General features: G+C 41.9%; 1 protein-coding gene across 3 annotated transcripts in view; it reads left to right on the top strand.

Annotated features, from left to right (window-relative positions):
- The first annotated feature begins 7,748 nt into the window (after positions 1-7,748).
- Positions 7,749-27,398, top strand: part of DCAF17 (DDB1 and CUL4 associated factor 17) — a 34,948-nt gene continuing 15,298 nt past the window's right edge. The window contains exons 1-9 of one of the 3 annotated variants that reach the window (XM_090045483.1): positions 7,749-8,358; positions 9,911-10,014; positions 13,204-13,294; positions 15,515-15,654; positions 16,755-16,833; positions 19,666-19,755; positions 22,209-22,316; positions 22,819-22,924; positions 24,714-24,811. In XM_090045483.1, the coding sequence (XP_089901609.1) occupies positions 8,203-8,358; positions 9,911-10,014; positions 13,204-13,294; positions 15,515-15,654; positions 16,755-16,833; positions 19,666-19,755; positions 22,209-22,316; positions 22,819-22,924; positions 24,714-24,811 (972 nt within the window). In that variant the 5' untranslated portion in view covers positions 7,749-8,202. Of the gene's footprint in view, positions 8,359-8,433; positions 8,770-9,910; positions 10,015-13,203; positions 13,295-15,514; positions 15,655-16,754; positions 16,834-19,665; positions 19,756-22,208; positions 22,317-22,818; positions 22,925-24,713; positions 24,812-26,831; positions 26,975-27,398 lie in introns of those variants that run through there. The other 2 variants (XM_090045482.1, XM_090045484.1) reach the window with 2 other exon arrangements.

Below are 27,398 nucleotides of genomic sequence, written 5' to 3'. Positions count from 1 at the left end.
CTGAAATCTGGACATAATCTGTGAATAGTTCAAAACAAAAACAATGGATCCAGACACACTCAATGATACTGTTTTGAGCTATGTCAGAAGACTATGACTGTTACAGCTTCCCTGAGATCCATTCATAAAATAGACAATATGAAGAAGTCATTAACCTCTTGTGAGGATAAATCAGAAAGCGACAGTTTATACATCTGAGAAACAATGCAAAAATGAAATGAAGACATTAGAAAATAAAATAGATCATTTAGGATGAAATTGAGGGCTTTGCAGCTTGTGTAATAAAATAGCACAGGAATTTGGAAAAGGAAAGTGGAAATGGTGTAGAACCACATGAGAGGAAATGAGTTCTGGGAGTCCTTAGCTATCAGAAGAGAGTAGACTCAATGGACTCTAAGGGGAAGTTTGTCACAAATGCTTAATAATGAGGAAAAGAAGCTATAAATTAAGTGCTCCTCCAAGAGTCAGGGAAAAGGCCATGCTATAAAGTGAGAAAAGGCAGGCACCATTAGTGTAGTACTACCAGACAAAATTGAAAAGGACAGACAGCGTGACTCTACTCTGAAAACTGACTCTAGCATTGACATTGTGGAGTTTCTAAATTACTAGTAAAAAGACGAGTTGTGCAAAGTCAGCATGGGGTCTGAGATGCCAACTCGAATCTTTCCTCATGCCTTATTACAGAAGGTGCGGCAGGCACAGCTCACAACAGGGGCAGATCCAGGGGCATGTAGTGGTGGAGCTCTACCTCCTTTGACTGTATGGCACACAGGGAGCTCATCAGCATGGCTGCCAGAACTGCTGCACTGGTGCAGCTCAAGGACCCAGGGCCTGAATATTGTACCACCTGCTCCTCACTCCACTGGTCACTGCCAAATTTGAGGTCTTCAGTTGCCACTGGCAATGAAAATTGGTGGCAGGTGAACAGCAGCAGCATTCACCCCTTGGGTTTTGAAGTAACTCCAGCAGAAGTACCAAAGCCATCAACCTGGTACTGGAGATGGGTCATGGTCCAGATCCAGCCTGCAGGACCAAATGAGTTGGACATCCCTGGGTAAGGCACCACACCATCTGTATGGTACATGCCCTTTTCAAAATCTTAGTTCTGCACCTGGCCCACAGTGACCCCACTGAAACCCTTCCACCTTCAGTGACTTTGCACTGCTGTAGCTATTCAAAAACTTAATAAGAAGGAACTGAAACAGGCTTTGCCTCAGCCCCGCAGAGTCAGCACAACTAAAACGAATAATAATACATGATTTCTGCCATTAAAGTTAGCAGATATGGTAGTGCTCTGTTCTTACAGCAGCTTGCAGGGGAGAGTTGGTAATTAAACGTGTCCGAGAAAAGAGGAAATGTTTCATGCAAGGCAGGGTGATATCTTATGTTACCATAACCACATCTCCCTAACGGGGGACTGCAGGAAGGAAATAAGTTGTATAAAACATCCTTTCTGAAGGCAAAGATTTGCTAGCCCATCTTACATCCAGCAAATCAGAAGCTGACATATACGGAACTTATTCTTTGGGATACAAATTCTTAAGCTACTATGGGCACCTGGAAAAGCAAAGACAAAAGCCAGAATAACACTGAAAGGGGAGGAGTCTTTAAGACAGTGGGTCTCAAACTTTCTGGGCTCAAGGCACCCCTCACTGGACTTGAGGTCTCCTCCATAACTTGTGAATTGAATGGCACTTAATTTAAAAAACTAATTTATATACTGTATTAGAGTGTTTATCAGCTTGCAGAGGGGCCATGCAGTAGGGGTAGTGGAATAATTCAGGCAGAGGCAAGACTTGGTGAGCTTATCTGCTTATTTCTTCACACCTTGGTTATTTCCTCACACCTCAGGTCAGCCTTCAAAGGATTTGGCACCCTGGATGTGCATCACTAATTTAAGATACAGGGTTGCCATTATGAAAAAAACAACAGGCTGAATTTAGGAGTTTTTGTTTTTGTTTTTCTAATCATGTCCTGATTTGTTGTCTGCAGAAAACTGATTGCAAAGAATTGTTTCCACACTTACAACCCCCACACCTAACTTCTCTCTCTGGAGTCTCCTGTTAAAAGCTATTTAGACACAAAGCTCAATTCTATGATGAAGTGGAAAACCACCAGTGAGAAAGGATGAGTTGTCTTTGTTTCTTTGCTAAAAAAATACTAGCTATACCACCTCTGAAAAAAGAGAAAGCTATTTTCTTTCATAATATATATAAAAATTGGAGTGTAAATTACATGTAGCTATTTTTTTGGAGAGGAAACTACTCCACATTATTCTCTATAACACAGAAACTAGCATGTTTGTTAAAATGGAATTTAATCCAATAAAAATAACTGTTTTAATGCAAATGCAAGGCAAGATAAGGTAATGACAATTGCAAGAATAAAGAAGTACCAACGGATTGGCAGGTAAGGAAGCAGACACCTTAGAAATAAAGATGTCAATTATTTACAGAATCTTTAATTACCTTGTGTAAATGCAGAGAAAGTGAAACTACTAGCAAAAAGAGTTTTGAAAAGGAATTACACAGGGGAAGTTGTGGGATATGTTTGCTAAATAAAAGGGAGATAAACCAAAAAAAAGCCTACTTGGACACTTTCAATTCTACTCTTATCTCTAGCCCTGTTCTTTCTTTTTACTTGTAATTAGAGCCAATTGAAGTTTCTTACTGAACAGGTTTATCTCCGAAAAAGCTGATTCAATAAAAGTGAAGTGAAATGTTTTGTAACAATGTCTCAGTTTTGTTGGCTTTTCTGTGGCTAATTGTCAAAATGTTTTTTACACTAAGATTTCACTTTAAGTCAAAATATTTAGTTTATCATTTACAAAGTAAATTTCTACTTAATAGTAAAAATCAGAAGGAAAAGTTGAAATGAAACATTTTCAAATAGGCAAAACGAGCTAGTATTTCACTCTTTCATTTTTCAGAAAATTCTGAGATTTTGACTTTTTTATTCTGAACTGAAATGACATCAAATTTCAAAATCTTAGCTTTTTGCATGGAACAGAAATTCTGGTTTGGGGCAGCTCTACTTGTTAAAGTGTTTTTCACTTAACAAGATTAATAACTGCCTAGATTTTTTGTGTTTCTAATGTGTAGTGAAAAGTGCACTCAGCAAAACTGAGTGCCTGTAAAAGGGCACTGTGATATAGAGTTTTTAAATAGTGGAAGTAATGGAAATAATAATGGTGGTCTTTAGTTATTAATGCCTACTAGTTTACATAGGCAAACTCTTGTATTTTTTTTTTAATTTTTAGACTAGATTCTTCTAACCGACATACATTTACTTAACTTTATGTGTAAGAAAAGTTTCAGTGATGTCTTTGAAGAAACTGGGATTTAGGCACACATACACTGCCCTATAAAGCCAGAGGGAACCCTCTTTCTTTTTCTAGTATGTTTACTCTTTGCAACACTGTAATTCACTCTTCTTACTGTTATTTATGTAATAGTGTCCAACATGAACCTAACTTAGTAACTGATTTGTTTGGCAACTCAGCTTTAGGATGCCATTAATGATAATCAAAGCTCTGAGCAGGGTTTGCTAGTTAACTTGTGCACCCTCTGCTGGCTGGTGCTGCTGCAATAAAGTAAAGGTATGCTAAGGTTACACAGGGACAGTGACCTCCAATCAGTGATAAATTTTGAATAGCAAGTATTAAGACTTTAACATTTTGCCTGCACTATAACAATAGTAAAGTCTAATGTGCACTAGAAAGTTATTTTAAATGACAGATACATTCAAGAATATTTTAAAAATTAAAATAATTTTAACAATCTGCTATTCATTAAATTACCAGAAAGCCACATATTAAATTATTCAAAAAATTATGTTGTCAGGATTATGCTCATATTATAAATGAGTGCTTTTCTTGTTAATTAAGCCCTTAAACACTGATTAAAAAATATATGATTACAATTTTTTGACTAAATGTTAGTTATTAATGAGGATGTCGTATAAAATGGACATTGTGATAGAAGCAGTTTGGATGGCAGTTTCTATCAACTAATTATCAATGGGGGAGGGAAATGATGTATTACTTCTTCTGCATTCAAAATATTATTTTCCCCCAAAAAACAAAAGCAGATTTTAGCAGCCAGAACTTGCACTTAGGGCCTGAGCTACTAAAAAATGTCAATTTAACATAATATTTAATCTTCCAGAGGTCCTTTTATTTAAGTCCTCTATTTTTACAAATTAATTTTGATTTTTTTAAGATGCCTATTCATGCTCCTAATCATCCATGGAATGATCTAAACATACAAGTCAAAGAATAAATACAAAATAATTGTACTGTACCTAGAAAAGTTATTTTATAGTGTAATATGTCATTAATATGAAAACCAATTAGCCAGAATTTACAATTATGAATTTCAGTCTGTCATCATAAATTAATCAGCTCATCTCTCTTGAGAATCTGCATGTGTTCTGCCAAACTAGAAGCAAGTTCCAGAGCTCAGGAACCTGCAAATACCCTTATGTCACTCATAAGTAGCTATATACCTGAACTGCACTTTCTCTATCCAAGAAAAAGCACAAGACAAACAGCACAACACTAACCTGTTTGCTGCAGTGCTGCTTCAAGAGTAATGCCTGCAATACTACCCCAGCTTCATACACAGGACTTACTGGGCCCTGACTTGGCAGCAACTGTCGCCAAGCACCTCCATCATCCCCTGCCTCTCAAAGTATTTTTTTAATAATATATTATTTGTGAAAGCTGTTAGCATATTTAACACACTTGAGGCTACAGATAGAAATTGCACATAAACCAGGACAAGTGACTGGAAACTGGTTTAAATCTGTAACTGGTTTAATTCAGTGCATATAAACTGCTTTCAAAATGGCCAAAACTGGTTTAAGATAACCCTGACTGGATGTAGTACAGGGGTGGGCAATTATTTGAGTCTAAGGACCACACAGGGAGTTTTGATGAGTCGTTGCAGGCCAGGTCAGCAACCCACTTCTTCCCCTCCGCAACAATTCACCAAAACTCTTATGGGGCTTTGGGTGAGTGAGGAACAGTATTTGGGAGTGATACAAGCATGATCTGCTTCCTCCATGTCCTGCCCTGTGTGGGGGAGTTGGCAGGGGGGGATACAGGGGGGTGTGGCCAGGCTGCCTGGAAGACAGCTGGGGACAGGGGAGGGATGAGGCTGCATGCAGCAGAGCTTGCCTGTTCCGCGGCTGCCCCTATACCTTGCTCCCGCTCCCACTCCCACCCACACCCACTGGCCCAGACCCCAGTGCACAGCTTCTGGTGGGGCTGTTCCCAACATGACTGCAGCCAACTGGGCTCATGTTGTCACCAGGAGACGAGGAAAGCACAACAGCAGCTGCAGCCAGAACAGCCACACTAGAAGCTGAGTGCTGGCCAGGGCTGGTGCCAGTAGGGCTGCTCTGCTTCCCTTGGCTCCACCTGCAGCTGCTGTCCCAGCTTCTGCAGTACTGCTCTGGGTGGGCAGGTGGGAAGCTTCAGCTGGGTGGCTTATGCCCAGCACTCTAGCTCACAGCTGCTTTCCACCTGCTTCACCCACCTGGCATAATGAGCAGCCAGCTGCAGGTGGGTGGCAGGGAGCTAGAGCCAGAGCTCCACCTGCTGGGCAGGAGCCGCCCAGCTGAAGCTTTCTGGCCAGCCACCCAGAAAGGCACAGGAGGAGCAGGAGCAAGAACAGCAGCCACAGCTGGAGGTGAGGGGAGCAAAACAGCTACCGCCACCCCACAGCAAGCAGCTTCCAATGGGGCTATTCCCAGTGTGACTGCAACCAGTTGGGTGCTGCTGTACTCCCCTCACCTCCAGCAGCCACTCCTCCTCCCTCTCCTGCCCCTGCTCCAGGCATGTCGGTGAGGAAGCTTCAGGCTGGCTGCTCCCACTGGAGGTGAGGGGAACAGAGGAGCTATGCTAGCTGCAGCCATGTTGGAAACTGCCCCACCAGAAGCTGTATGCTGGCCCTAAACATTTAGAAAGTATTTATCTGCTCCTGGCTGCCTATCAAAGTTGACAGAAGACAGGGGTAGTAGGACCTGGGGGCACCTAAGGAGGAATGTAGCAGCCCAGCCCCTCCCCACCTCCAGCCATTTCCCTGCCTTCCTGCCCCTGCACTGCTCTAGCACTATTGCTGGACCAGGGAGTATGGGGTTGTGCCAGTATGTGTGTGTTTGTAAAGTGAGTCCTATCCACACACCTCACTATATACATGCACCCACGCCCCTCCTCACACTGCCATACATGCAGACCCCACACCCACACCCCTGCCATCCTCTTCCCCACACACTTTCCCCCACAAACTCCATACCCACCCACACCCCACATATCCACACATGCTCCCTCCCCCACACCCCATATACCACACACGCACAATATGCCAGAGTAAGACTTCACTTTAAGCTTTTATATACAATCACCTCTACGTACACTATACAAACACATGTAAACCAGGGCAAAAATATTCTTTGAAATCAAATTAATAAATGTTTTAGAATTTAGATGTTTGCTTTTGAGAATATAATTTGATATTTTTCTGGTTCCAGGATGGCAAACTCCCTTGCTGAAAGGAATAATGGTGATGGCAAAGGTTAGGGGGCATGACTTCCAGTCACAAGATGGCAACCGGGGCAGGGCACTTGTCAAGGGGCGGGGCTACCCATGCAGCCCTTGACAGCTGGCCAAAACCGGGTAAGTGGCCCTCTTCCCCGAAATAATTGCCTACCCCTGCTCTAGTGCCTTGCTTCTCCCCTGGGCCACTGTAGGCATGTGGCTGCATTTCTGGAATCAGAAGTGAACATTTGTTCACTTGCTCACTGGTTCAATCTATGGAGTTTATGGACCTATGAAGAGTGAATCCATTCAGCCTCAAGCTTTTTGACTGTCTGTACTTAGTCTGAATGAAGCACGAGCTTTTATACAACCCCATCAATACGCCACACTCCTGATCTATGAACCTCTGTAGGTAAGAAGGAAGTTGGATTTTTCTCACACATTCAGTGCGTGGATTCTCTGCTACCAACTGTCAACTCTGGCGATGTCTTTTGTGAGGTAGCTCAATAGATACCCAAATATGTGGTACTGCATATCCTACACGTCAGAAACATCAAGAAAGAGCTTGTCACTCCTGAGCCCTGGATCAAGCAAGTATATATAAATACTTTTACACATCTGAGTTTTTACAGCCCCTGAGTCAATACAAATCCTGTCAGGTTCAATACTGACCAAAAAATACAGCTATGTGATGACTCTGATGCCACAAATAAAATGAGTCCTTGAACACCATTTAGTTTAGCTGTATTAGTATCTTAATGTCCATGAACAAAACTGAGTTTACACCAAGATCTGAACTGACCTTTGTGTGGGTCATGCTTCTTCAACCAAAAGAAAAAAAAGTTTCCATAGTTTTCAATTCAGCATTTTCCAGTCACTAAATTTATCTTTAAAGCCTGCAGCCAGTGTGATCAGGGGGCACACACCACACAGCAGGGAGCTGAGAGGGCAGTTGCTGCCACCTGAGCCATCTCCTCACCTCGCCCTGCTGAGGGCCCCATCTTCTCAGGATTGTTTTTGTTCCTTTCCCCCGATCAACCGAAAAGCATGTGGCTGGGTACGGAAGAGGTCAAACTAAAATAAAATGTAAAAATCCTGTTTCTATTCTGGTGTCTTTCCTAACTGTGTATTGTATACCCTGTTGCTTTAAAGAAAAAAAAATAAACACCAACCCCTGGATGCGCTGTAACCGCCTACGCCTGGCTTTAGCAGGATTACGTGGCAGCATGACTCTTTCAAGGCAGCACTGGGGAGAAAGGCCGGTCCGAGGGAGGCCTGAGGGGGAGCTCGGCCCACGTGGCTGCGCGGCGCTGGTGTTGCGCCCGGGGCCGGCTGGGCTTGATGGGCCACGTGCCCGTGCCCGTGCCCGGCCGGGAGCGGCGGGCTGGGCCCTGAGGCCGGCCCCACAGGCCTGTGCCTCCGGCAGGCTGGAGCACTAAGCTCCTGCCCGGCACCAGGGCCGCGGCTCGGCGTGACGCCGGCAGGCTGCAATCCCGGGGCCGAGGCGGTGACTGGGGGCTTTCTGCCCGGGGAACTACCGTACCCAGGGTGCCGCGCGGGGGGGCGGGCACCGGGCTGCGTGCCGCGGGGGCGGTGCTGTGTGAGGGGGAGGAGCCGGTGGGGCCTGCGGTGCGGCTGCCCGGGCTTCCCCCGTGCCGGCCATGGGGCCTGGAGGCGCCGCGCCTCCCTGGCGAGGGGTGCGAGCCCCCCACAACGTCTGCCGCCTCCTGAGCGGGCGAGTGCGCGGGTTTTACGCCCAGGACGCTGGGGTCGCCCTCAGGAAAAACCTAGGGATCCTCAGGAGGCTGCTTTGCCAGGTAACGCTCCCCGCCGCCTGGCAGCCAGGCAAGGAGCTGGGATTCTGGCTGGAGCCGGAGCTAGGGCTGATGAGGAGCCCTTCATCCCTGCAAGATACTGTATGGGGAACCCTTCCACCCCACCCCACCTCACCCCTAGTGCTCCCTGCTCATCAAGCTTTTGACTAACTAATAATAACACTGCCTCTTGGAAAACCTTTTTCCTGCAATGTCCTAATCCGGGTGTCTGGTCTTGTGTAGGACTCGTCTGGCGTTGATGCGGATGGGAGTGTTTTAAGGGATTGCTGTTCTCTTGTCATTGGGCCTTCCGCGCTAAACTCAGTCAAGTTCTTTCCCCAGTGAAGGAAGGCAGTGGTTGTTTTTCTAATAAGCACAAACACGTCCTGTGGCTGGAAGCCGAACACTACCTGGGTAGGAAACTGAAATGATCATCCACGCCCTGGCTGGGATGAACACAGACATTTAATAAATCCGTTTACTTTTAGCAAGCTAGAAAGGGCTAGGCCCCGCTCATCCAGCCAAGATCTCTATGGAGGTGTCTGCATACCTGCATCCACAGAGAGGCATGCTGAAGTGAACAGGACTCTGTCTCTTTGTCATCTGCCTGTGCCCTGCTTTTTCATCATGCCACTGGGGTGCCTTGACTTCCTTTTAAGGGTACTATACAATACTAGATGTGCCAACACATACCCAAAATTCACAACATAAACCTTAATATTTCAAATAGGAATACATAGTGTCAAAAAGATGTTTTGCAAGAAAAGATCTGCTCTGTTATTTTTTTGTAGTAAAAAAATGAGGGAAAGCTAGAAGCTGGAATTTTTTGAGGGATTTCTTCAGTCTTGAGTGTTAAATGGTTGAGAACCACTGGCCTGCACACTTCTTACTGTAAGATCCAAGCCTTTGTTAATGCTACAGGTAAAGATCCTGCACATGCCTAATTTTATACTTGTGATTAGTTACTAAACTCACTAACATTTTGGGATCCTTATGTAAACAAGTTTACAAACTCCCTTTGCCTTCCCCAGCACATGGGGAGGATGATGTTGAGAAACCTCATGGAATTACATACATAAGGGTATTCTTGCACAGTGGTAAGATCTGAGCCTGTCATTTTCCAGTGTGAAAGGTTAAACTTTTGTAGCCAATTCTAAGTTAGTGATTAAAAATGTATTTTATGTGCTGTCTATAAACTGGAAAAGGATCTCCTTTCATTCAGTTTTATCCCTAGTTTACTTACAAAGGTCCATTCATCAGTTTTACTGCCTTTTCCTCCAACACCAATTTTTTCAGTTATTTTTCAATTTTTATTATTTAAAAAAATATGCTTGCCTTATTTTAATGTTTCTTCTACCCACAATTGGATATACCCAGTACACGGTTATAGAATTATTTTAAAAAATTCTGCAGACCTTTTTATTTGGATAAAAATCCTTTATGTGTTCACAACCATGAATTCTGCTAAAGTCAGTCATTAAGTTGCAGAAGCAAATGAAATATTTTCCAAAACCACAGCTTGTTATAACAACCTTCTATTTATTGTTTGTTACAGGAAAGTACTAAATTCAGGAAAGTTTGGACAAGTCATTCCACATCTCCTGTTACTTATGAAAGTGGAAGAATCTATTTTGACAATTATCGGTGCTGTGTCAGTAGGTAATATGATGGAAAATTTCCATTACTTTACATTTTATCACTGAGTCACTATCACTATGGAAACTTTTTTTTCTTTTGGTTGAAGAAGCATGACCCACACAAAGGTCATTTCAGATCTTGGTGTAAACTCAGTTTTGTTCACAGACATTAAGATACTAATACAGCTAAACTAAATGGTGTTCAAGGACTCATTTTATTTGTGGCATCAGAGTCATCACATAGCTGTATTTTTTGGTCAGTATTGAACCTGACAGGATTTGTATTGACTCAGGGGCTGTAAAAACTCAGATGTGTAAAAGTATTTATGTATACTTGCTTGATCCAGGGCTCAGGAGTGACAAGCTCTTTCCTGACGTGTAGGATATGCAGTACCACATATTTGAGTATCTATTGAGCTACCTCACAAAAGACATCGCCAGAGTTGACAGAGTTGGTAGCAGAGAATCCAAGCACTGAATGTGCCAGAAAGCTCTGATCTTTCAAGCATTTAGACATGTGCATAACTTTACTCATGCAAGTACTCCCATTGGATTACTCATCTAAGCAAAGATAAATACATGTATCAGTGTTTGCATGATTAGATGCTCATTTTTTTATCTCCTAATGCTGTGGTTATTCTGTGATGACTTATGGACCTTGTTCTTTGGCAAGGGAAACCCTGATCCTGTGAGCAGTAATCTACTCTCAATCTTACAACATTTTGAGCACCTTTCAGACTTCATAGCATCTAATGAAATAGGCTGTCACCTATGAAATTTTATATGCTTCTCAGTTAGCCTCTAAGACAGGGGTGTCAAACATAATGGCCTGCAGACTGGATCTGGCCCATGGTGCCATTTAATGCAGCGTGCAGGTTGCTGGACCAACCTTGTGCATTGGCCCTAGCCCTGCACACTGCATGTGGTTTGTGGGTTGGACCCAAGCAACCTGTGCCCTGGACCCCTGTGCTGTGTGCAGTGATGGGTTCAGCCCATGCAGTGCCTGCAACACCCCCGCCCCCACTGGCCCCAGAGGCTGCACTACAGTGAGCCACATGGCTGGCACGTGTGTGCAGGACTGAGCAGCCTGCACGCGTAGCATGTGGCACAAGGGGCTGCTACAGGGCATACGCTCCATGCAGTGCCCTGCTGACCCTGGAACCAGTGCACAAGGGCAGCATTAGCCCTGTTCAGGCCCCAGGGATTGATGCATGTGGTATGCAAGGTGGACCCAGTGCTGTGGCCACTCTACAAAGAGCTAGTCCCAGTCTGGCCTGCAGACTGGCTCAGGGATGTTAATTCAGCCTGTGAGGTTGGATGAGTTGGACACCTCTGCTCCAAGGTGTCCTTGCCCTGCCTTATTTCATAATTTAAAGGGGATTGAGGGTATTCATTACTTTGTTGGATCCAGTCCCTTTTTAACATGTGGTTTCCATTGTGTAAATGGCAACACAGTGCTATAATTTCACTGAAAAGTACCACGTGCAAATTGATCAGTCGGATCAGTTTATAACAAAAAGCTGAATTATTGAGCAACCGTATAAATGAATATGGTACAAATGCTCTGCAAATACACATACGGCCCAAAGAAGAGGACAGAAATGGAAACACATTTAAGAGACTTATACTGGTAAACTGTATAGCTCTTAAACTATAAAGGACTTCTCAGCACTGTTATAATAAGTAGCACAGGTGAGAAGACTTTGATCCTAAATGGTTTATTGCACCAGCAGGATGTATGATGCAATGCTGTGATGCAGTACATGACAGTATTTTGTGAGCCAAATGTTTTTGTCAGCTACAGAATATAATTAAGAAGTTACTTTAGGTTTACACAAATGCAACTGAAAGAATTTGGTCCAGTAACTTGTTACAAACCAGTGTTCTAGTATCTGTAGTTTCTTCAGCTAGTGGAAGGCCCTGGTGCTTATGGGGGACTTCAGTCATGCTGAGAAGACTGAGGTGGGGATTTAAAGCAGCCTTCAACAACGAAGACGATGGAGCTAGACTGTTCTCAGTGGTGGCAGATAACAGGAGCAATGGTCTCAAGATGCAGCAAGGGAAGTTTAGGTTAGATAGGAAAAACTTTCTCACTAGGAGTGTGGTAAAGCACTGGAACATGTTACCCAGAGAGGTTGTGGCATCTTCATCCTTGGATTTTTTAAGACTGGGCTGGACCTTGGCTGGGATGATATAGTTTTGGATGGTCCTGCTTTGATCAGAGGGTTGAACTAGATGGACTTCTAGCTCTAATTTTCTCTGATTCTACTGCTCATCACTGCAGCATCTGACCATCCACCAGTACTGCATTAAACAACATGAAGAATATGGGCCATGTGTGGTCCATTATTTATCTCAGGGCTGTCCAACTTCTAAGCCTCCAGGGCCACACCAACAGGAGCTGGACACTTCATGGGTCTCATCAGGCAAGCCACAGGCCACTGGGCTTCATGGATGTTTTCCCCCTACTGCACTGGCACCTCTCCAGTGTTGCACTGCTTACCCCCTCACCACCATACTGGGCATCCCTATCACCCCCATTCCTCACTGCTGCTAGACAAGGGCATGATTTCCCCCACCCTGCACAACCTGGACTCACCCTTAGTTCCCCACATTGCACCACACTGCCTTGTCCCCTGGGGCAAAGACAGGAAGCAGCAGCCAGAGCAATGCGGGGAGTGATGGCTAGGTGAGAGCCTAAGGTTTAACTCCTCACTAGCTACAAGTCGCGTAGCCCTACTTTAACTCCTCTCCTCTATAGAGAGAAGATTGTACATTGTAAAGTGTTTTCATTTTTTAAAATATATGTACCGGCAGCTATGTGTTTACTTTAAAGTAGGCGAAGCTGAAAAAGTGTAGAGTAGTAAGTGAGGTGGGTTTGTGATTTTCCTTAGCTTCTGAGTGAATTTTAATATATTTAAAAAAATACAAAATACAGTTTATTAAAGTAAGAGCATTACTGTTAAATCTTTTTAAATGTTTCTCCCAAGGAAAGGTGAGCTTTTTAACAGCGTCTTACAATAATCTTACCCAGTAGTCTGAGGGTAATGTAAAGTGACCCTTAGCAAAATAAGAATAGTCTGGCATGCTGGACAGTTGAGCTTGCTCCCTGCCTGAGGAAGAGGTTACGATTTATAACAATCCACAAAATGACCTGTTGACAGAAGGTAATTTATAAAATAGACTGATCATTTGTAATCTTTTTTTTCAGTATTGCAGGAGAGCCAAGAATACTTTATCAAATGCCACCATGTTCTAAATCAGAAAAAATAGAGGATGCTTTATTATTGGAATGTCCTCTGGTAAGATTACTTTGAAAGAAATTTTGAAAAGTAAAGATGTAACTGATCTAGCTATGAAAGAACTGTTTACTAATGACAAGGGCAAACTTGAAATTATTTGCAGTAATTTAAGGGTCAATTTCAACTTCAGATGTCTGTAAATGGCTCCCAGTGAAAATGGTAGAAGGTTTGCTATGATTTCAGTGGAAGGAGCCAAATATTCAGAGACCATATAATCCACTTTATTCTAACCTTCTCCATTAAGAGGAGTAATTTTTCAAGGTAGTGCACGTTAATATATTACGTTAGTCTTTGCTTGGAGCAGTTATTTAATAGGTAACTTGCTTTGTTTGTAACAGTGTTCTTGTTAAGGACTATCACATTGCTTGTCAGGAATGATGATCATCGGATAGCACATAAATGGTCTGGTATTTTTCAATGAAACAGCCTTACTAATAGAGAGCTTCCTGCCCCGTGAATGAAGGAATCATTTTTTAAAACAATTGCATGCAAAGTATAGTTTTCAATATGTCCTTTATTTTTGGCAGAATCTTTAGGGGCATACCATCTTGTTGATATATGTGTAACTTCAGTTTACACAGTAATAGGGTTATAGACCCTAGAAGAATTCTAATGCTATTCTATTCAAGCTTTTAAACTGGTGCATAATATATATGAACTCTACATCTCCGTTATTACTACCACATTGCAATTTTAACATTCTTTTTCATTTGTTCACAAACGCCTTAAAATGTAATTTTTAGACTGAAATTTGCAATGCTGTGTCTCAGAACAAAGGTGAACTTTCAGAAGTTTAAGCAGAATTTACTCATCTGACAGCATTTGAATTGAGCTTGAGCTCATGAAAACTTACACTATAAATCTCTGATTTAGTTAGTGTATAAAGTGCAAATCTACCTTGCCTCCTGCCAACATTTACTCAGTCATTTTTGGTTATCTTGGGGGAAGAAAAAGAATGAAAGAACATTTTCTAACTTTTAAGACTGTGCATGTGTACTGTTAACTCAAAAGGGGCTCTACTTTTGTAGTATTCACTTTATTACCTGTTCCATAGCAGTGTAGACATTTAAGCTACTAATGCTATATAGGACCATTGTACTTGCCATGCTAGATCAGACTGAAGGACCATCTAGTCCAGCCTCTTGTCTCCAGCACCAGAAGTTTCAGAAGAAAATCCACAACCTTCTAATCTTTAGTAGGTAGACGTGGATTTAAGACAGAAAAGCACAATGATTAATCTCTCATCCAAAATTTGTGAAAATAGCTGTTATATCTCATCTATCAGGTTTTCAGCCTATTTTAAGCTATGTTTAAAAAGCGGCTGGGGATTATTGGAAGAAGGTGCTCCACAATTGGAAAATCTAAAAAGAATATTACAAATTCACCAAAAATTTAAAATAATAGCTTTGATCACTCTGTGTTAAGTGTCATAATCTTATTTTGTTTCTATTGTAGAACATTTTACTTCCACTTTTTTTTCAAGATTTGTAAATTCTATCCATTGCTAATATAAATTGAGTTTCAGTTTGGCTTCAACCTTGATATTTTTTCTATCTGTTGTTTTGTGGGTACGGTTGGTGTGATATCCAGCTATTTGATATCAGGCAGTTAGACCTTGAAGGCTTTGTCTACATGGGCAAAATTGATGTGCGTAGCTTTTTCCAAAATAATTAGCTAGTTTAGTATAATTACCTATTCTATAATTACTATCCCACTTGGACACTGTTCCAAGATAAATTGACTATCCCAGGCTAATTATGCTGCTTTGTGAGTGGAATCATTATTCTGGGCTAAAGTCACTTTTATCCCAGAACTGCAAAGGCCTGTTACTATGGAATAGTTTATTACACAATTTCAATGATTGTTCAATTACCTCATGACTAAGTGATATCCAATTACATGATCAACTGCACAATCATATTGGCAAACTATGGTTTAAAAAAGGAAGACTGGGATTTAAAAAGTTGATTTTTAATGTTCATGTAGGCCATACACTTCTGTGGGGGTTTTAAACTGCAGAATGCATAAAAGCAAGTGTTTTGTGCAGTAGGCAATTGTCATTGATTTATATGATTTAACAATATATAAGGTCTGATGTTGTAGAAGCCTGCTTATTACCCTCAACCACTGTTTTGTTTTATGGTCACTTCAGGGTTCTAGGCCTTGTGACTTTCCTTGTTTGCATGTTCAGACTTTTTTCACTGACTTTTTTTTATGTAGGGGGAAACATTGCCTAGTCTATCAGACTATAAAACTTCGCTTGTAGTTTTGACAGCTCAGAACTGCCTCCTTCGTCTCTCTGCTAATACTGGGGAAATACTGGAAAAAATATACCTTGCAGGATCCTACTGCAAATTCAGGTACTAAAAGTTGATTGAGCTTTACATAAGCAATGTTTTCATAGTTAGCATTATTGCAGTACCGGGGGAAATATTTTTTATTTTTCTGTAAGTTAAGTTATTAAGTTTCTATGTATTCAGAAAACGTGGCTTTATACTATACTTCCTACAACCATAGAACTGTAAAAATGCATTTTTTGTTGGTTGGAATTTATATCAGAGCAGGAAAAGAGTGCAGCCCAAAATTCTTCAGTGACTCCCAGATGCCAGTGATTAGAGGTGAATTATAGTCAAGGAGCTCCCTCCCAGTCAGGATGAAGGCACATTGTTGGTACAGGAAGGGGTAGCTTACAGTGCTGGTCCTAAGCTTTACCCATTTTATGGATGAGAGGGATTCTCAGTCTAGGACCTTTCTTGGACACAATCTCCACATGCCATATTGTTTAAGAACAGTTTTAAACTTCAGCAGTCTAAGTGTTATGGTTATTTGTCCCTAAATTCCAGTTACCTGTCCAGAAGAGCATGTGCTACAAAAAAACCACAAGTTCATGCTAATACTAGCTTCCTCTGTCAATTTTACAACTTTTAATATTGCAATAACAACATACGAGAATGTCTCTTTAAGCTCTGCAAAGCAAACTTCATAAAACACAGGGAAAATATTATTAGCAATTTAGAAACAGGCAATTTTTAACTGTATGCATATGCTTTTGCACAATGTATCCATTTTAGTTTTTAGCAGGACAGCAAACTTCCCATCCCCCTTCCATCCCACTTCTCAGAGGAAGTGATCCCTCTCTTGCTTCAGAATCATAGTAGTAGTTTATGAAATGCAGAGGAAAAGGTACAGCAGCCAACCTTACTATCCACGAGTTTGTATAGTGTTTTTTTGCATTGTCTAATAGGGAGAGTGATTCAGATCATGGGAAACAGCTCCATCAATGCTCAGAACCTAAACACTCAGTTCATGGAGCCTGCAGAGTTGGCTGAGACCTTGGGATCTGGCCTGGGACTCTCATAATCTAATCTAGATTATGTGAAAAGGGCCACTTACCTTAAGAAGGTTTTAGACAATGACTAAACTAATACTGACATCAAGGCTTCTTTCTTATCACCAACAGGTACCTGAACTGGGATTCTCCTCAAGAAATTATGGTTGTAAAGTCTGTTCAGCAGAAGCTCTCAGCAGCAGCACGGCAGGTAGGTTTACTCATCCTGTCAGGTGAGGTGTATGTAGCCAAATATTTACAGGGCTTGTACAGAAGTTCAAAGAGAAATATTTTTAGTTGCCCCATCTGGCAGGTATCATAGTAGCTAGGGTCAGAAGGGACCTAAACAGATCATCAAGTCCGACCCCCTGCCTTGGGCAGGAGTGCGTGACCCCAGGAGTCATATGACCCCAGTCAGGTGTCTACCCAGTCTCCTCTTAAAGACTTCCAAGGTAGGACCAAGCACCACTTCCCTTGGAAGTTGGTTCCAGGTCCTAGCCACCCTAACTGTAAAGTAATGCCTCCTGATGTCTAGCCTGAACCTGCTGTCTATCAACTTGTGGTCGTTATTCCTAGTTAGCCCATGTGGTGCCCGGGGAAGCAGGGCATCTCCTATTCCCTGCTGATCCTCCCCTGGTTAATTTGTAGATGGCCTCCAGATCCCCCTTCAGCCTTCTCTTGTGGAGGCTGAATAGGTTCAGACCCTCTAGTTCAGGGGTGTCCAACCTTTTTGAAGGTGGGGCCGGATCACGAACTTTTTATCATTCAGTGGGCTGGTGAGCCATATTCAAAGACCTCACAGGAAGTGGTATCACATCAGGAAGTGATGTCACATGACCTTTGACACCAATGAAGTTGCAGGAAGTGACAATGAAATGGGTCTAACCAGTTCAAAACTCTCCCTCTATAGCATCCACCTCTGCCACTGTTTGGGACAGGATACTGAGCTAAATGGACTATGGGGCTGACCAAGCATGGCACTTTTTATGCTCTTATGTTCAGAAGCTCTTACGTTCTTTGGCTGAGCTTCCAAACTATGGCTGACATTTGCAAAAAAGGGTAGATCTGCATGTTACAAAATTGTCATAGAAGATTTGGAGCCCTCTAAATCCCATTTATTTTAATGGAAGTTGGCCTTTTGACTCAGCTTTGAAAATCTCAGCCCAAGGTGCCAACCAAATAAGTCAAAATATATTTTGCATTTCTATGCAGTGCATCTTTGTGGGGCTCTCCAAGTATTTTACAAACATGAACCGAACCTTAGGATGAGCCTAGCCGGAGCAGCAGGGGCTCAGCTGCACTTTGCGCCTACCTGCGCTGGTCAGTACTGAGCGACACACGGCTCCGCCGCCGCTTCTGCTGGCTGATGCTGACCTGGGCCGGTCTGTCCCATCTGGAGCAACACGCAGCTGAAGCTAGCTTCCCGCGTGCTACAGGGGATGGGAGGAGCCCAGCCGGGTCAGCACCAGCCAGCAGAAGCGGTGGCGGAGCAATCTGCCGCTTGGGACTGATGGGCGCAGGCAGGGGGAAAATGCACCTCAGCCTCTGCCACTCCAGCCGGGCTCGTCCCATCCCGAGTGGCACATGGCTCTGCCACCACTTCTGCTGGCTGGTGCAGACCCAGCCAGGCTCCTCCCATCCCCAGTAGTATGTGGGAAGCCACCTTCAGCTGCATACCACTTTTCCTGGCCAGTGCTGACCTGGCTGGGTCCATCCCATCCGGAGCAGCATGCGGCTGAAGCCAGGTTCCCATGAACTGCTGGGGATGGGAGGAGCCCAGCCAAGTCTGCGCTGGTCAGCAGAAGCAGTGGCGGAGCCATGTGCTGCTTGGGACGGGACAGGATGAGCCTGGCCGCAGCGGCAGGGGCTGAGCTGCATTTTACCCTGCCTTTGCTCGCCAGTCCCGAGCAGCACATGGCTCCGCCGCCACTTCTGTTGGCTGGTGCTGACCTGGCTGGGCTCCTCCCATCTCCAGCAGCATGTGGGAATCTGGCTTCAGCTGCATGCTGCTCCAGATGGGACAGACCTGCCTGGGTCTGCACCAGCCAGCAGAGTTGGTGGCAGAGCCGTGTGCCGCTCGGGACTAACCAGCACAGGTCGGGGGAAAGTGCAGCTGAGCCCCTGCTGCTCAGCTGGGCTCATCCTGTCCTGAGTGGCACATGGCTACTCCTCTTCCAACACTCACCGTGTCGGCAACGTCAAGCTGATGCGGTGCGTGTGGGAACCTTGTCCCTTCCCCAGCCCTTTAGCAGCCATTAGGAAGCTGCTGAGGGGCTGGGGAAGGGACAAGGGGTGGGAACTTTCATTTCCTGTCACAGCACCATGGACCACAGAAAATGCCTTGGCAGGCTGCTTGGCGGCCCACGGGCCATATGTTGGACAAGCCTGCTCTAGTCTCTCCTCGTATGGCCTGCCCTGCTGCCCCCTATTCATGTGAGTGGCCCTCCTCTGGACCGTCTCAATGCTAGCCACATCTCTCTTGAAGTGCAGCGCCCAAAACTGGACACAGTACTCCAACTGCAGCCTGACCAATGCCACATATAGGGGAAGGATCACTTCCCTGGACCTGGTTGTGATGCATCTATGGATGCGTGACAAGGTGCGGTTAGCCTTACTGACAGCTTCCTCACGTTGGTGGCTCATATTCAACCTGGAGCCAGCAATGACTCCAAGATCCCTTTCTGCCTCTGTGCTGACAAGAAAGGTGTTCCCCAGCCTATAGGTATGCTGCTGGTTTCTTCTCCCCAGAGATATTCTCCTTTCTGTTTTAGCTTGAGATAAAAAGTGACTTGCTTTGCAATAAAAGCACAGCGGCAGGAGTGTAGAGATATCCCAGGCCTCTGTTATGGCTTTTGGCATGATGAAGTTTCCCAACGTTTGAGCTTCCACGTCTGTAAAATGGTGAGAACTTCCCTTATTCAGAGAGGGCACAAGACACTGTTAATAATTTTTATTAAGGTTTCATATGGTTAGATACATGCCTTATCATGTAATAATTGCCTGGAGTATAATAATTCTGCTCATCATTGCTGTTCCTCCTTAGGCAGGCATCCAACAGTCTGTGCTGTTTTTTCTTGCTGTATTCAGAGTTCTACCTCTTTCCTTTATTGGAATGCTGGAGATAAACAAAAAAGTGAGTTACTTTCTTTATTAACTATAGTCTCAGGCCTAGTTATTTAAAAGGCATTGAGTTGGGTCACTGCACATTGCAGTAATGCAGGACTAATTCTTACAACTTGCGGAAATAATGTATGGCCCATTGCATTAATGTGTAGTGACATTCCACCTTCCACATATCAGTAGCCACAGACTGCATCCAAATGAAGGGGCCAGTACTGGGTCCTGAGGTGATCCTAGACCAGGACTGTTCAGCTAGTGGCCCACAGGCCACATGTGGCCTCCAGTAAGGTTAACATGGGCCCTCAAGCACCCACCCATCCTCCCCTTCCTCTCTTGCTGTGATTGCAGCCAGCAACAGCCAGGGCCTCAGGGATCTCTCTCCTTCTTCTGTCTTCTGCTGAATGCCCCTACCCGAGCGGCAACAGCAGTCCAGAGTACCCATACAACACAGTGCCAGATGGGAGCCTGAAGGGAACTGAAGGTGAAGCAGACTGCCACACTGTGTGGGGGAACACAATCACATGCACATGCATGGTGCAGTGCTATGGGGGTACCTGCCTGTGCACATAGTGCAAAAGGGAGGAAGCACCTACCTGCACTGTTACACAGCCCGTGACCCCAGATAGTGCTGCCCCCATGTTATATGGTCCCTGCTAGTGCAGCGCGTGGGACATATGGCCCCAAAAGTCTTTGAAGCTGGACAGCCTTGTACTGGACCATTTAAGTAGATTATTATGTAGGAACATTCTTTTGATGACCATTGAGATGGAAAGATACCAGAAAGATAATGAAAAGATGAGTCTGATAATGTCAGTGAAGAGGAAACATGTCCTATTTGAAGTCTGGCTTCTAAATAATACCATATTTACTCATGTCATGCATACCTTTTCCCCCCAAAATCAGCCCTCCAAAATTGGAATGGTGTTTTAAGCAGGGAGGCTGATTTTCTGCACTGGAATTGAAACATGTAATGGCTGCTGTATAATGGCTCCCTGTAATGGCTGCCAATGGCTCCTTATAATGGCTGTGCTTCTCCCCCAGGTCAGGAGATAGCAAGTGCATCCTTTATGCATATAGTTAGTTTTAACCCTGTTATAGCTGCTGAGCAGTAGAACTGTAGTTCTAAAGCTGCAGTTAGACATTGAGTGATGCTGTTGCCCCTCCTCCCTAATGCCATGTTGAGCCCATACTATAGCAGTTAAGATCCTGGAAAAAGCCTTTTTTATACTCACATTTCCTTCCCAAAAGAAGGTGCGAGTATTATGTGGGAACGTGTGATATACAGATAAATGTAGTGCTATGTTTTGGGGCTTTTTGACACAAGAACTACCAGTGAGGTTTTATGGTACTTGTCAAGAAACATCTTTGTTGAGTTCAGAAGTTCATGAATCATTGGAATTACTGGAGTTACTGGGAAAAACGTAAGAATGGGGTGATGAATGAGAGGGCACAAAATGGCAACACAGTGCTATAATTTCACTGAAAAGTACCACATACAAATCAATCAATCAGATCAGTTTATAACAAAATGCTGAATTATTATTGAGCAACCATATAAATGAATATGGCACAAACTAGAAATTTTAATAAAAGCATACTAGCATCTAAGATTATGAAAATAATAATGTAACTCCACATTTCTAGACAATACATCTGATTATCAGAGTGAAAACCCTCCATAAATACTTTACATATAAAAAGAAGTATGCAATGGCATTATGTTAGGTCAGTCATAGCCCAAAATTAATTTGAATGAATTTAATCTATTTATTTCCAAGAAAAGTTTTTCTTCGTTTCCAAGAAAAGTATTTTTCTTCTTAGTGGAGATATGTTAAATACTTCTGACAAAACTAATATTGCAGCATCATTAGGAGTTACTCATAGATTGTAAGGGCTGGAAGGGACCTTGCAAGATCATCAGGTCCAGCTCCCATAAACAGCTCTCCAGGCACACACATGCCTGGGATTCAGGTTCCCAGTTTAAGAATCTGATATTGTACCCTTAGTGACATCTTAATAAATTAGCTAATTTTGTAGTTATGTGATGTCCCAGAGTCATAACTAGACTAAATACTTGCCTCTGGTAAAGGACAAACAGTAGAGGAGTTAGAAACAAGATTTCTAAATTGTATTCCCCGCTCTGATACTAACCAGCTGTGGGACTTCCAAGTTTCATTCCTCTGTGCATCTGTAAAAACACTAAAAAAAAATATTTGTCTTGGGGACATATTGAAAATGAATATTTGTTAAGTATCTGACATCAGGTGATACTGAAAGGCAAAATATTATGTTGCAGTCTGAGCTTGAGGATAGTGATAACAAAAACATTTCAAAATTAAAGCAGTTACCAATTTTGGATAGTTTTGATGTGTAAAGCTAATTAAGATAACATTAGAATCATGTAGCCTTGGTGTTTTGCATTCCCTCTGAATGATCTTTTCCCTCACACTTTTTTTCTTGAGCCAGATATTTGGAAACAGTGTCATGGATGTTGCTGTTTCTAATGGAATACTGATTGTGATGAATAGCATGGGCCTGGTCAAGCTTTATAGCTTCCAGGCTATCTCTGAGCAGGTAATGGAGCATGAAATGTAACACCAATTTATCTCAAGACTGATTATTATGAATGTAGTACAATATGTAAAAACTGGACTTTATAATGGAGGAAATGTGTCAGACAGGATAAAACTATTTCCATAACACCATTAGAGTATAAAGTAAGAGTGAGAGATCTTAACAAGGTACCACACAGATAGTACATACTAGAACAAGTGTTAGCTGAACTCTGCCTATCAGTAAAAATTGTAGCAGAAGTGTTTCATTAAAAACTTGGATGGAAGATTCCTTGATATGAAACAGAATCTTAGAATCTTACTAAATTTATTTTGGAAAATCAACTGTTGAACAGGAATTTAATTTAAATTCTTCTAGTTAAAAAAATTAAATCTGTTGGTAATTAAGACAGGATTTTAGACTGAAATGAACTGTTTTAGTAATGCACTAATAACAAAAGCAATAAAACTGAGCAGATAATAAACATGTATTGGTAAAGCTAATTTGTTTTTCATTATTTTAGTTCATGGAGCAGCACTTTGATTTGGGCAGTGAATTCAACTGGAATAATAGAGTTGGAATTGTAGGAAAGTATCCATTTGGTCTTCCTTGCAACATTAAAATAACAGGTATTTATTATCTTTTCACTATTTGATGGCTGACTCACTGCTTGCAAAAACATGAGAAACACTCCACATTCATTTGTGTTTGCCATTACGTTATAATAAAAGTATGCCTCTATTTACTCTAAAACTTAAGAATTTACTAATAGGACTTTTCTTCTATTCTTCTTTTCTTCTAAGCTAAAACAGTGTTTTAACTTTTAAGTGTTAGGTGTTAAAGTGTTTGAGAAACTTTATAAGGTATGAGTAATCAGGAACCCCTTCACCCACCATTACAGGCGACCCTTGCCATTTGTGGGGGATACGTTCTCGTATCCCCCGTGAATGGCGAAATCTGCGAATAAGGCATTGAGTTCATGAACGCAGTGCCCCCAGTGGCAGGGGGGGCATGGTTCCAGCGGCGGCAGCAGGAGCCTGGCGGCAGCAAGCACACACCTCCTGAGTGCTCCTCTCCTGTAAGTGTATAAAGTGTATTTAAAATGCAGGTTCAGCATTTACGAATATTTGAAACTGCAAATGCCAAACCCGCAAATAGTGAGGGTTTCCTGTACAGCTCCTTCTGGCAGGGAAAGGGGGAAAACCTGACAACTATTAAATAACAGAGAGAAACATTACATAATGACTTAGGCGTGAGATAGATTATTATCTAGTGTTAGACTAGTGTATCTACTATAACCTGCAGAGAGAACTCAAGGAAGCAGAATGTAACTTATTCACATCTTAACTTTGATTAGTCTTGCTGTGTATATTGTGTCAGATGCTTTGAACATAATTTAACAGGAAAAATGTTGGTTGGTTTTGTTTAGACATGCGTTATAATTTTCAGATAAAAAACGCTTCTTTTCACCAGTGCGTCTGAGATTAGAATCTGGCCCTATGTTTCTTAAGGTTTGTCCCAAGTCAAGGACTTCCCCATTTCAGCATGTGCATTTTTTCCTTATTAAAAAAATCCAGGAGCTTCTTCAATCCATATTTAGGCACCTAGATAAGTAGTTTGACTTTCAGAAGGGCTCAGATCTTGTCAGCTTTCACTGCCATTAATATGCATGTCTGTTCCCAATGTTAAGCATCCATTTTTTAAAATCTGGGATGTTTTTGTATTAAATGATTTTCTCTATAAAAATGTGTTCATTATTAACAGACATAAAGATCATTTACAGACAAATCAAGCCAGGTCTTTGTATAAAATTAAAGCAATATATGAAGAAAAAACAGCTAGATAAATTAAGGCGTTAAATAATCATGTAATGTCTTATAAAAAGAAAAAGAAAAGCTGCAATTACATTTGACTCCGGTTTTGCACAAGAGTTTAGGAAATTTCTCTTCAGTTTTCTCTCTCTCAGATTCCTACATTATGATTTAGTGCTGGAGGGCTGATGGAAAACAGGCCTATGAGAGCTTTGAAACAGTTTATACTGGATATATTTTCGTGGCCTATGGAGCATTATAGGTCATAAGCTTTAAAGTCGAAAGAAAAGGTTGATTTTTTTTTTTCATTTTGTTTTTATCTTGAGACTTATTCAAGAGTTTGTGGTTAAAAACTATTCAACTTCTGATGTATACTTTATATAGCCGCTGTTCAGCGATGCTTGCATTCCTGTGGTTTTTGAGCAGTTCTCTTTTACAAGTGAGATGGCTGACAGTACATGCAATGAAATGTAGTGTTTCAGTGAAGAAGCAACTGATCTTTTTGAAGGTGGCAGAGTTTAAACTTGTGCTTGATGTAACTTGACTGTTGATGCTTTGTGGATGGTTTCAAAGCTGTGGAAACTTGAAATCTTGTATTTTTCCACAGAACAACCACATCCTGGACAGAAGCAGTGCAAGGTTTCTCACACTGCTATGTCAATGCACCTCAGCCTGGTCCTGGAGAGACCACTTCTACAGATAAGAGTAGGGTAATCTCCATGCTTGTTTAGTCTTTACCCTCTCTGCTGAGATTGCCAGTAAGGGTGTCAATCATGGTGGTTTTTTTGTGAAGAGGAGATGCTGCACAGAGATCAATAGCTCAGTTCACACGGGTCACCAAACAGGTGTTGACTATTCATGATTATTGGGTACTAGTGACTTTGGACAAATTTGAAATAAGTGAAAGGGCACTTACAATTAAATCTTCATGAAGCCACTGTCTAACTGGTCCAGGACTTAAAATTGCTTTTTGAAAAATAAGAATTTATGATGTAACTATTGAATTATTTCATACAATGGAGAGGAAAGTGTCTTGTTCATTAATTTGCCACATCTAGAACAAATATGCTAGTACCACCAGGAGCAAGCTGGCTTTTCATTTAGATAAGACGAGTATTTTGTGGAAGTGAACAAAAGAAGCCCAAATGGTGATTGAAGACTGACATTTCTACGAGGAGAGTTTAAGAACAAAGATAGTATTGTACTAACCAGTAGACTGCTGGGCAATGAGAGCAAGCAATATATAACAACAAAGAATGAAGATTTGAGGCAAATTCATCACAGCAGTTGCTGTGGCTTTGGGGGTCTGTAATGGTTAACGTTTTTGGTAAAAGACAACATAAGCATAAGAAGGAGTTCTATAGGACTATTGTGATTTGAGATTAACTCAGCTTTTTCAGGGTTCTTAGTTTATCTTGTTTCTTAAATTAAATGATTAGGCTGTCAGAAATAAATTGATGAAATTAACATTTCAGCACAAAGTTAACAAATTTTCATGACTTTTTCCCTCATTTTTTAATCAACTCAGATGTCTCAGACACCTCTCCAACCCCCCTAGTCATATGCTACACTTTTTTTCCAAGGCTGTAATTTACTATAGGCCATACTTTATTAAACCTTGATTAGAAACTTTCTGAAAGGTAGATCAGAAATCTCTCTCTTGTGGAGGTAGTTATCTTCACTTCAGTAATCCTAACCTGTTGTGTGGTGTTAACCAGCTGCCACTTCCTGGCTCCAGTGTGGCTTTATTACTGTGGCAGATGATTTTGCACACAATAGCTGGCCAAGTGCTTTGAATCTTGATATGGGCATGAGAGTGGCACAATATAAATGTAAGTTCTCATACTTCATGCAGTTGTACCATATCAAGTGGTGATTATTAAATTTCATAAACTAAGTAGGATAAGATCAAGTCAGAATTTGACTGTAAACCCAAGATAAAGAATAAGGTACGGCACAAAGTGGTATTGGTAATTCAGTAGATGGCATGCTTTCCTCAGGCAACACTGAATCAATGTCCCATCAGAGTACAAAGAAAAAAAATAATACTCCAAATTCAGTCTTCCAGAGGCATAAAATTGAAGTCGTACCCAGTTCTGGTAATTAAAAAATAAAAAAAGTAAACATTTTTCCCCATCTTGATAAAAACTGTTTTAAGTATTTATATTCTATATGTTCAAATTTCCCCTTGTAATTTGTTTTCTATCAGTCTTTTTAGTGGTGTTCTGTGCTGTTTAAACAGGGCTGTTTATCACCCTAAAAGGTGGCTTACTTTTAGTGCCTAAGAAAGGAATTTCTAGGTAGCTAGTTAGTTTATAAATCTTTCTTGGTATCCATTTGAATTAAATGTAGGTAATTAACTTTTTTCATTGATGCACAGAAGATTTACAAGTCTAGCACATTAATGCTGAAGAGTTTTTTGATTGATTTGTCTTATATGAGCTGAAAGGAGAACTACAATCCTTTTTATATTCATTATAAAAATCTTACAGTGTGTTGTTTATTTTTTATAAATTCAGTTGCAAATTACAGTAGTTACAATCCACTCTGTTTTGTTACATTACAAATGTGGACACCTTTCTACCCTTAATCTGATTCACTGGGTGCATATGATTAGTCTTCAGAAGTTCTCAAGAAGGAATGCTGTTCTGAGATTTTAGGCTTTTACGGACCAGTAGAATTGTGAGACTGCTAATAACCTTCTCAACATTACCAATGTTCACAGATACCCCACCTTTGCTATTTGAAGTGTCTTCCTTAGAGAATGCATTTCAAATTGGAGGATACCCTTGGCATTACATCATCACACCTAATAATAAAAAGCACAAAGGAGTCTTCCATATTTGTTCTCTGAAAGACAATACTTTGGTAATGTATTCAAATGGCTTTTCGGGAATTAATATGCATCTATTTTATTCACAGGGTGAACTGAGAAAAGCCCTGAAGCAAAACCAGTTTTCCCATTTTTTCTGCTACTGCATCCTCTTATTCTTCTGATTAACTCCTTGCTAGGGAGTACTATACATTATTACCCCTACCAACTAGTAATACCAATTCTGAATTTGCCAGAAGAAAGAATGCTAAGTAATGGAAATATTCTCTTTCCACTGGTTTTGTTTCTGGTGTTTCCTCCCTTCTCATATACCCATTGCATTCTCTGTGTTCACAGTGGTGACAGGTTATTGTGCTTCCTGCTGGTCAGCCAGCCAAAAAGAATCTTTAGGGAAGCACTCAGAGTCTTAACAAATTGCAAAATAAATGGGTTTAGTATTTGTGTTCTGTTCCTCTACTT

Source organism: Crocodylus siamensis, chromosome 4 (genome assembly GCF_052110815.1).
Source record: "Crocodylus siamensis isolate JL-2025a chromosome 4, ASM5211081v1, whole genome shotgun sequence".
In the NCBI taxonomy this organism is placed as follows: domain Eukaryota; kingdom Metazoa; phylum Chordata; order Crocodylia; family Crocodylidae; genus Crocodylus; species Crocodylus siamensis.
Note: the sequence above shows the minus strand (reverse complement) of the source record. Positions and strands in the feature narration are given on the sequence as shown.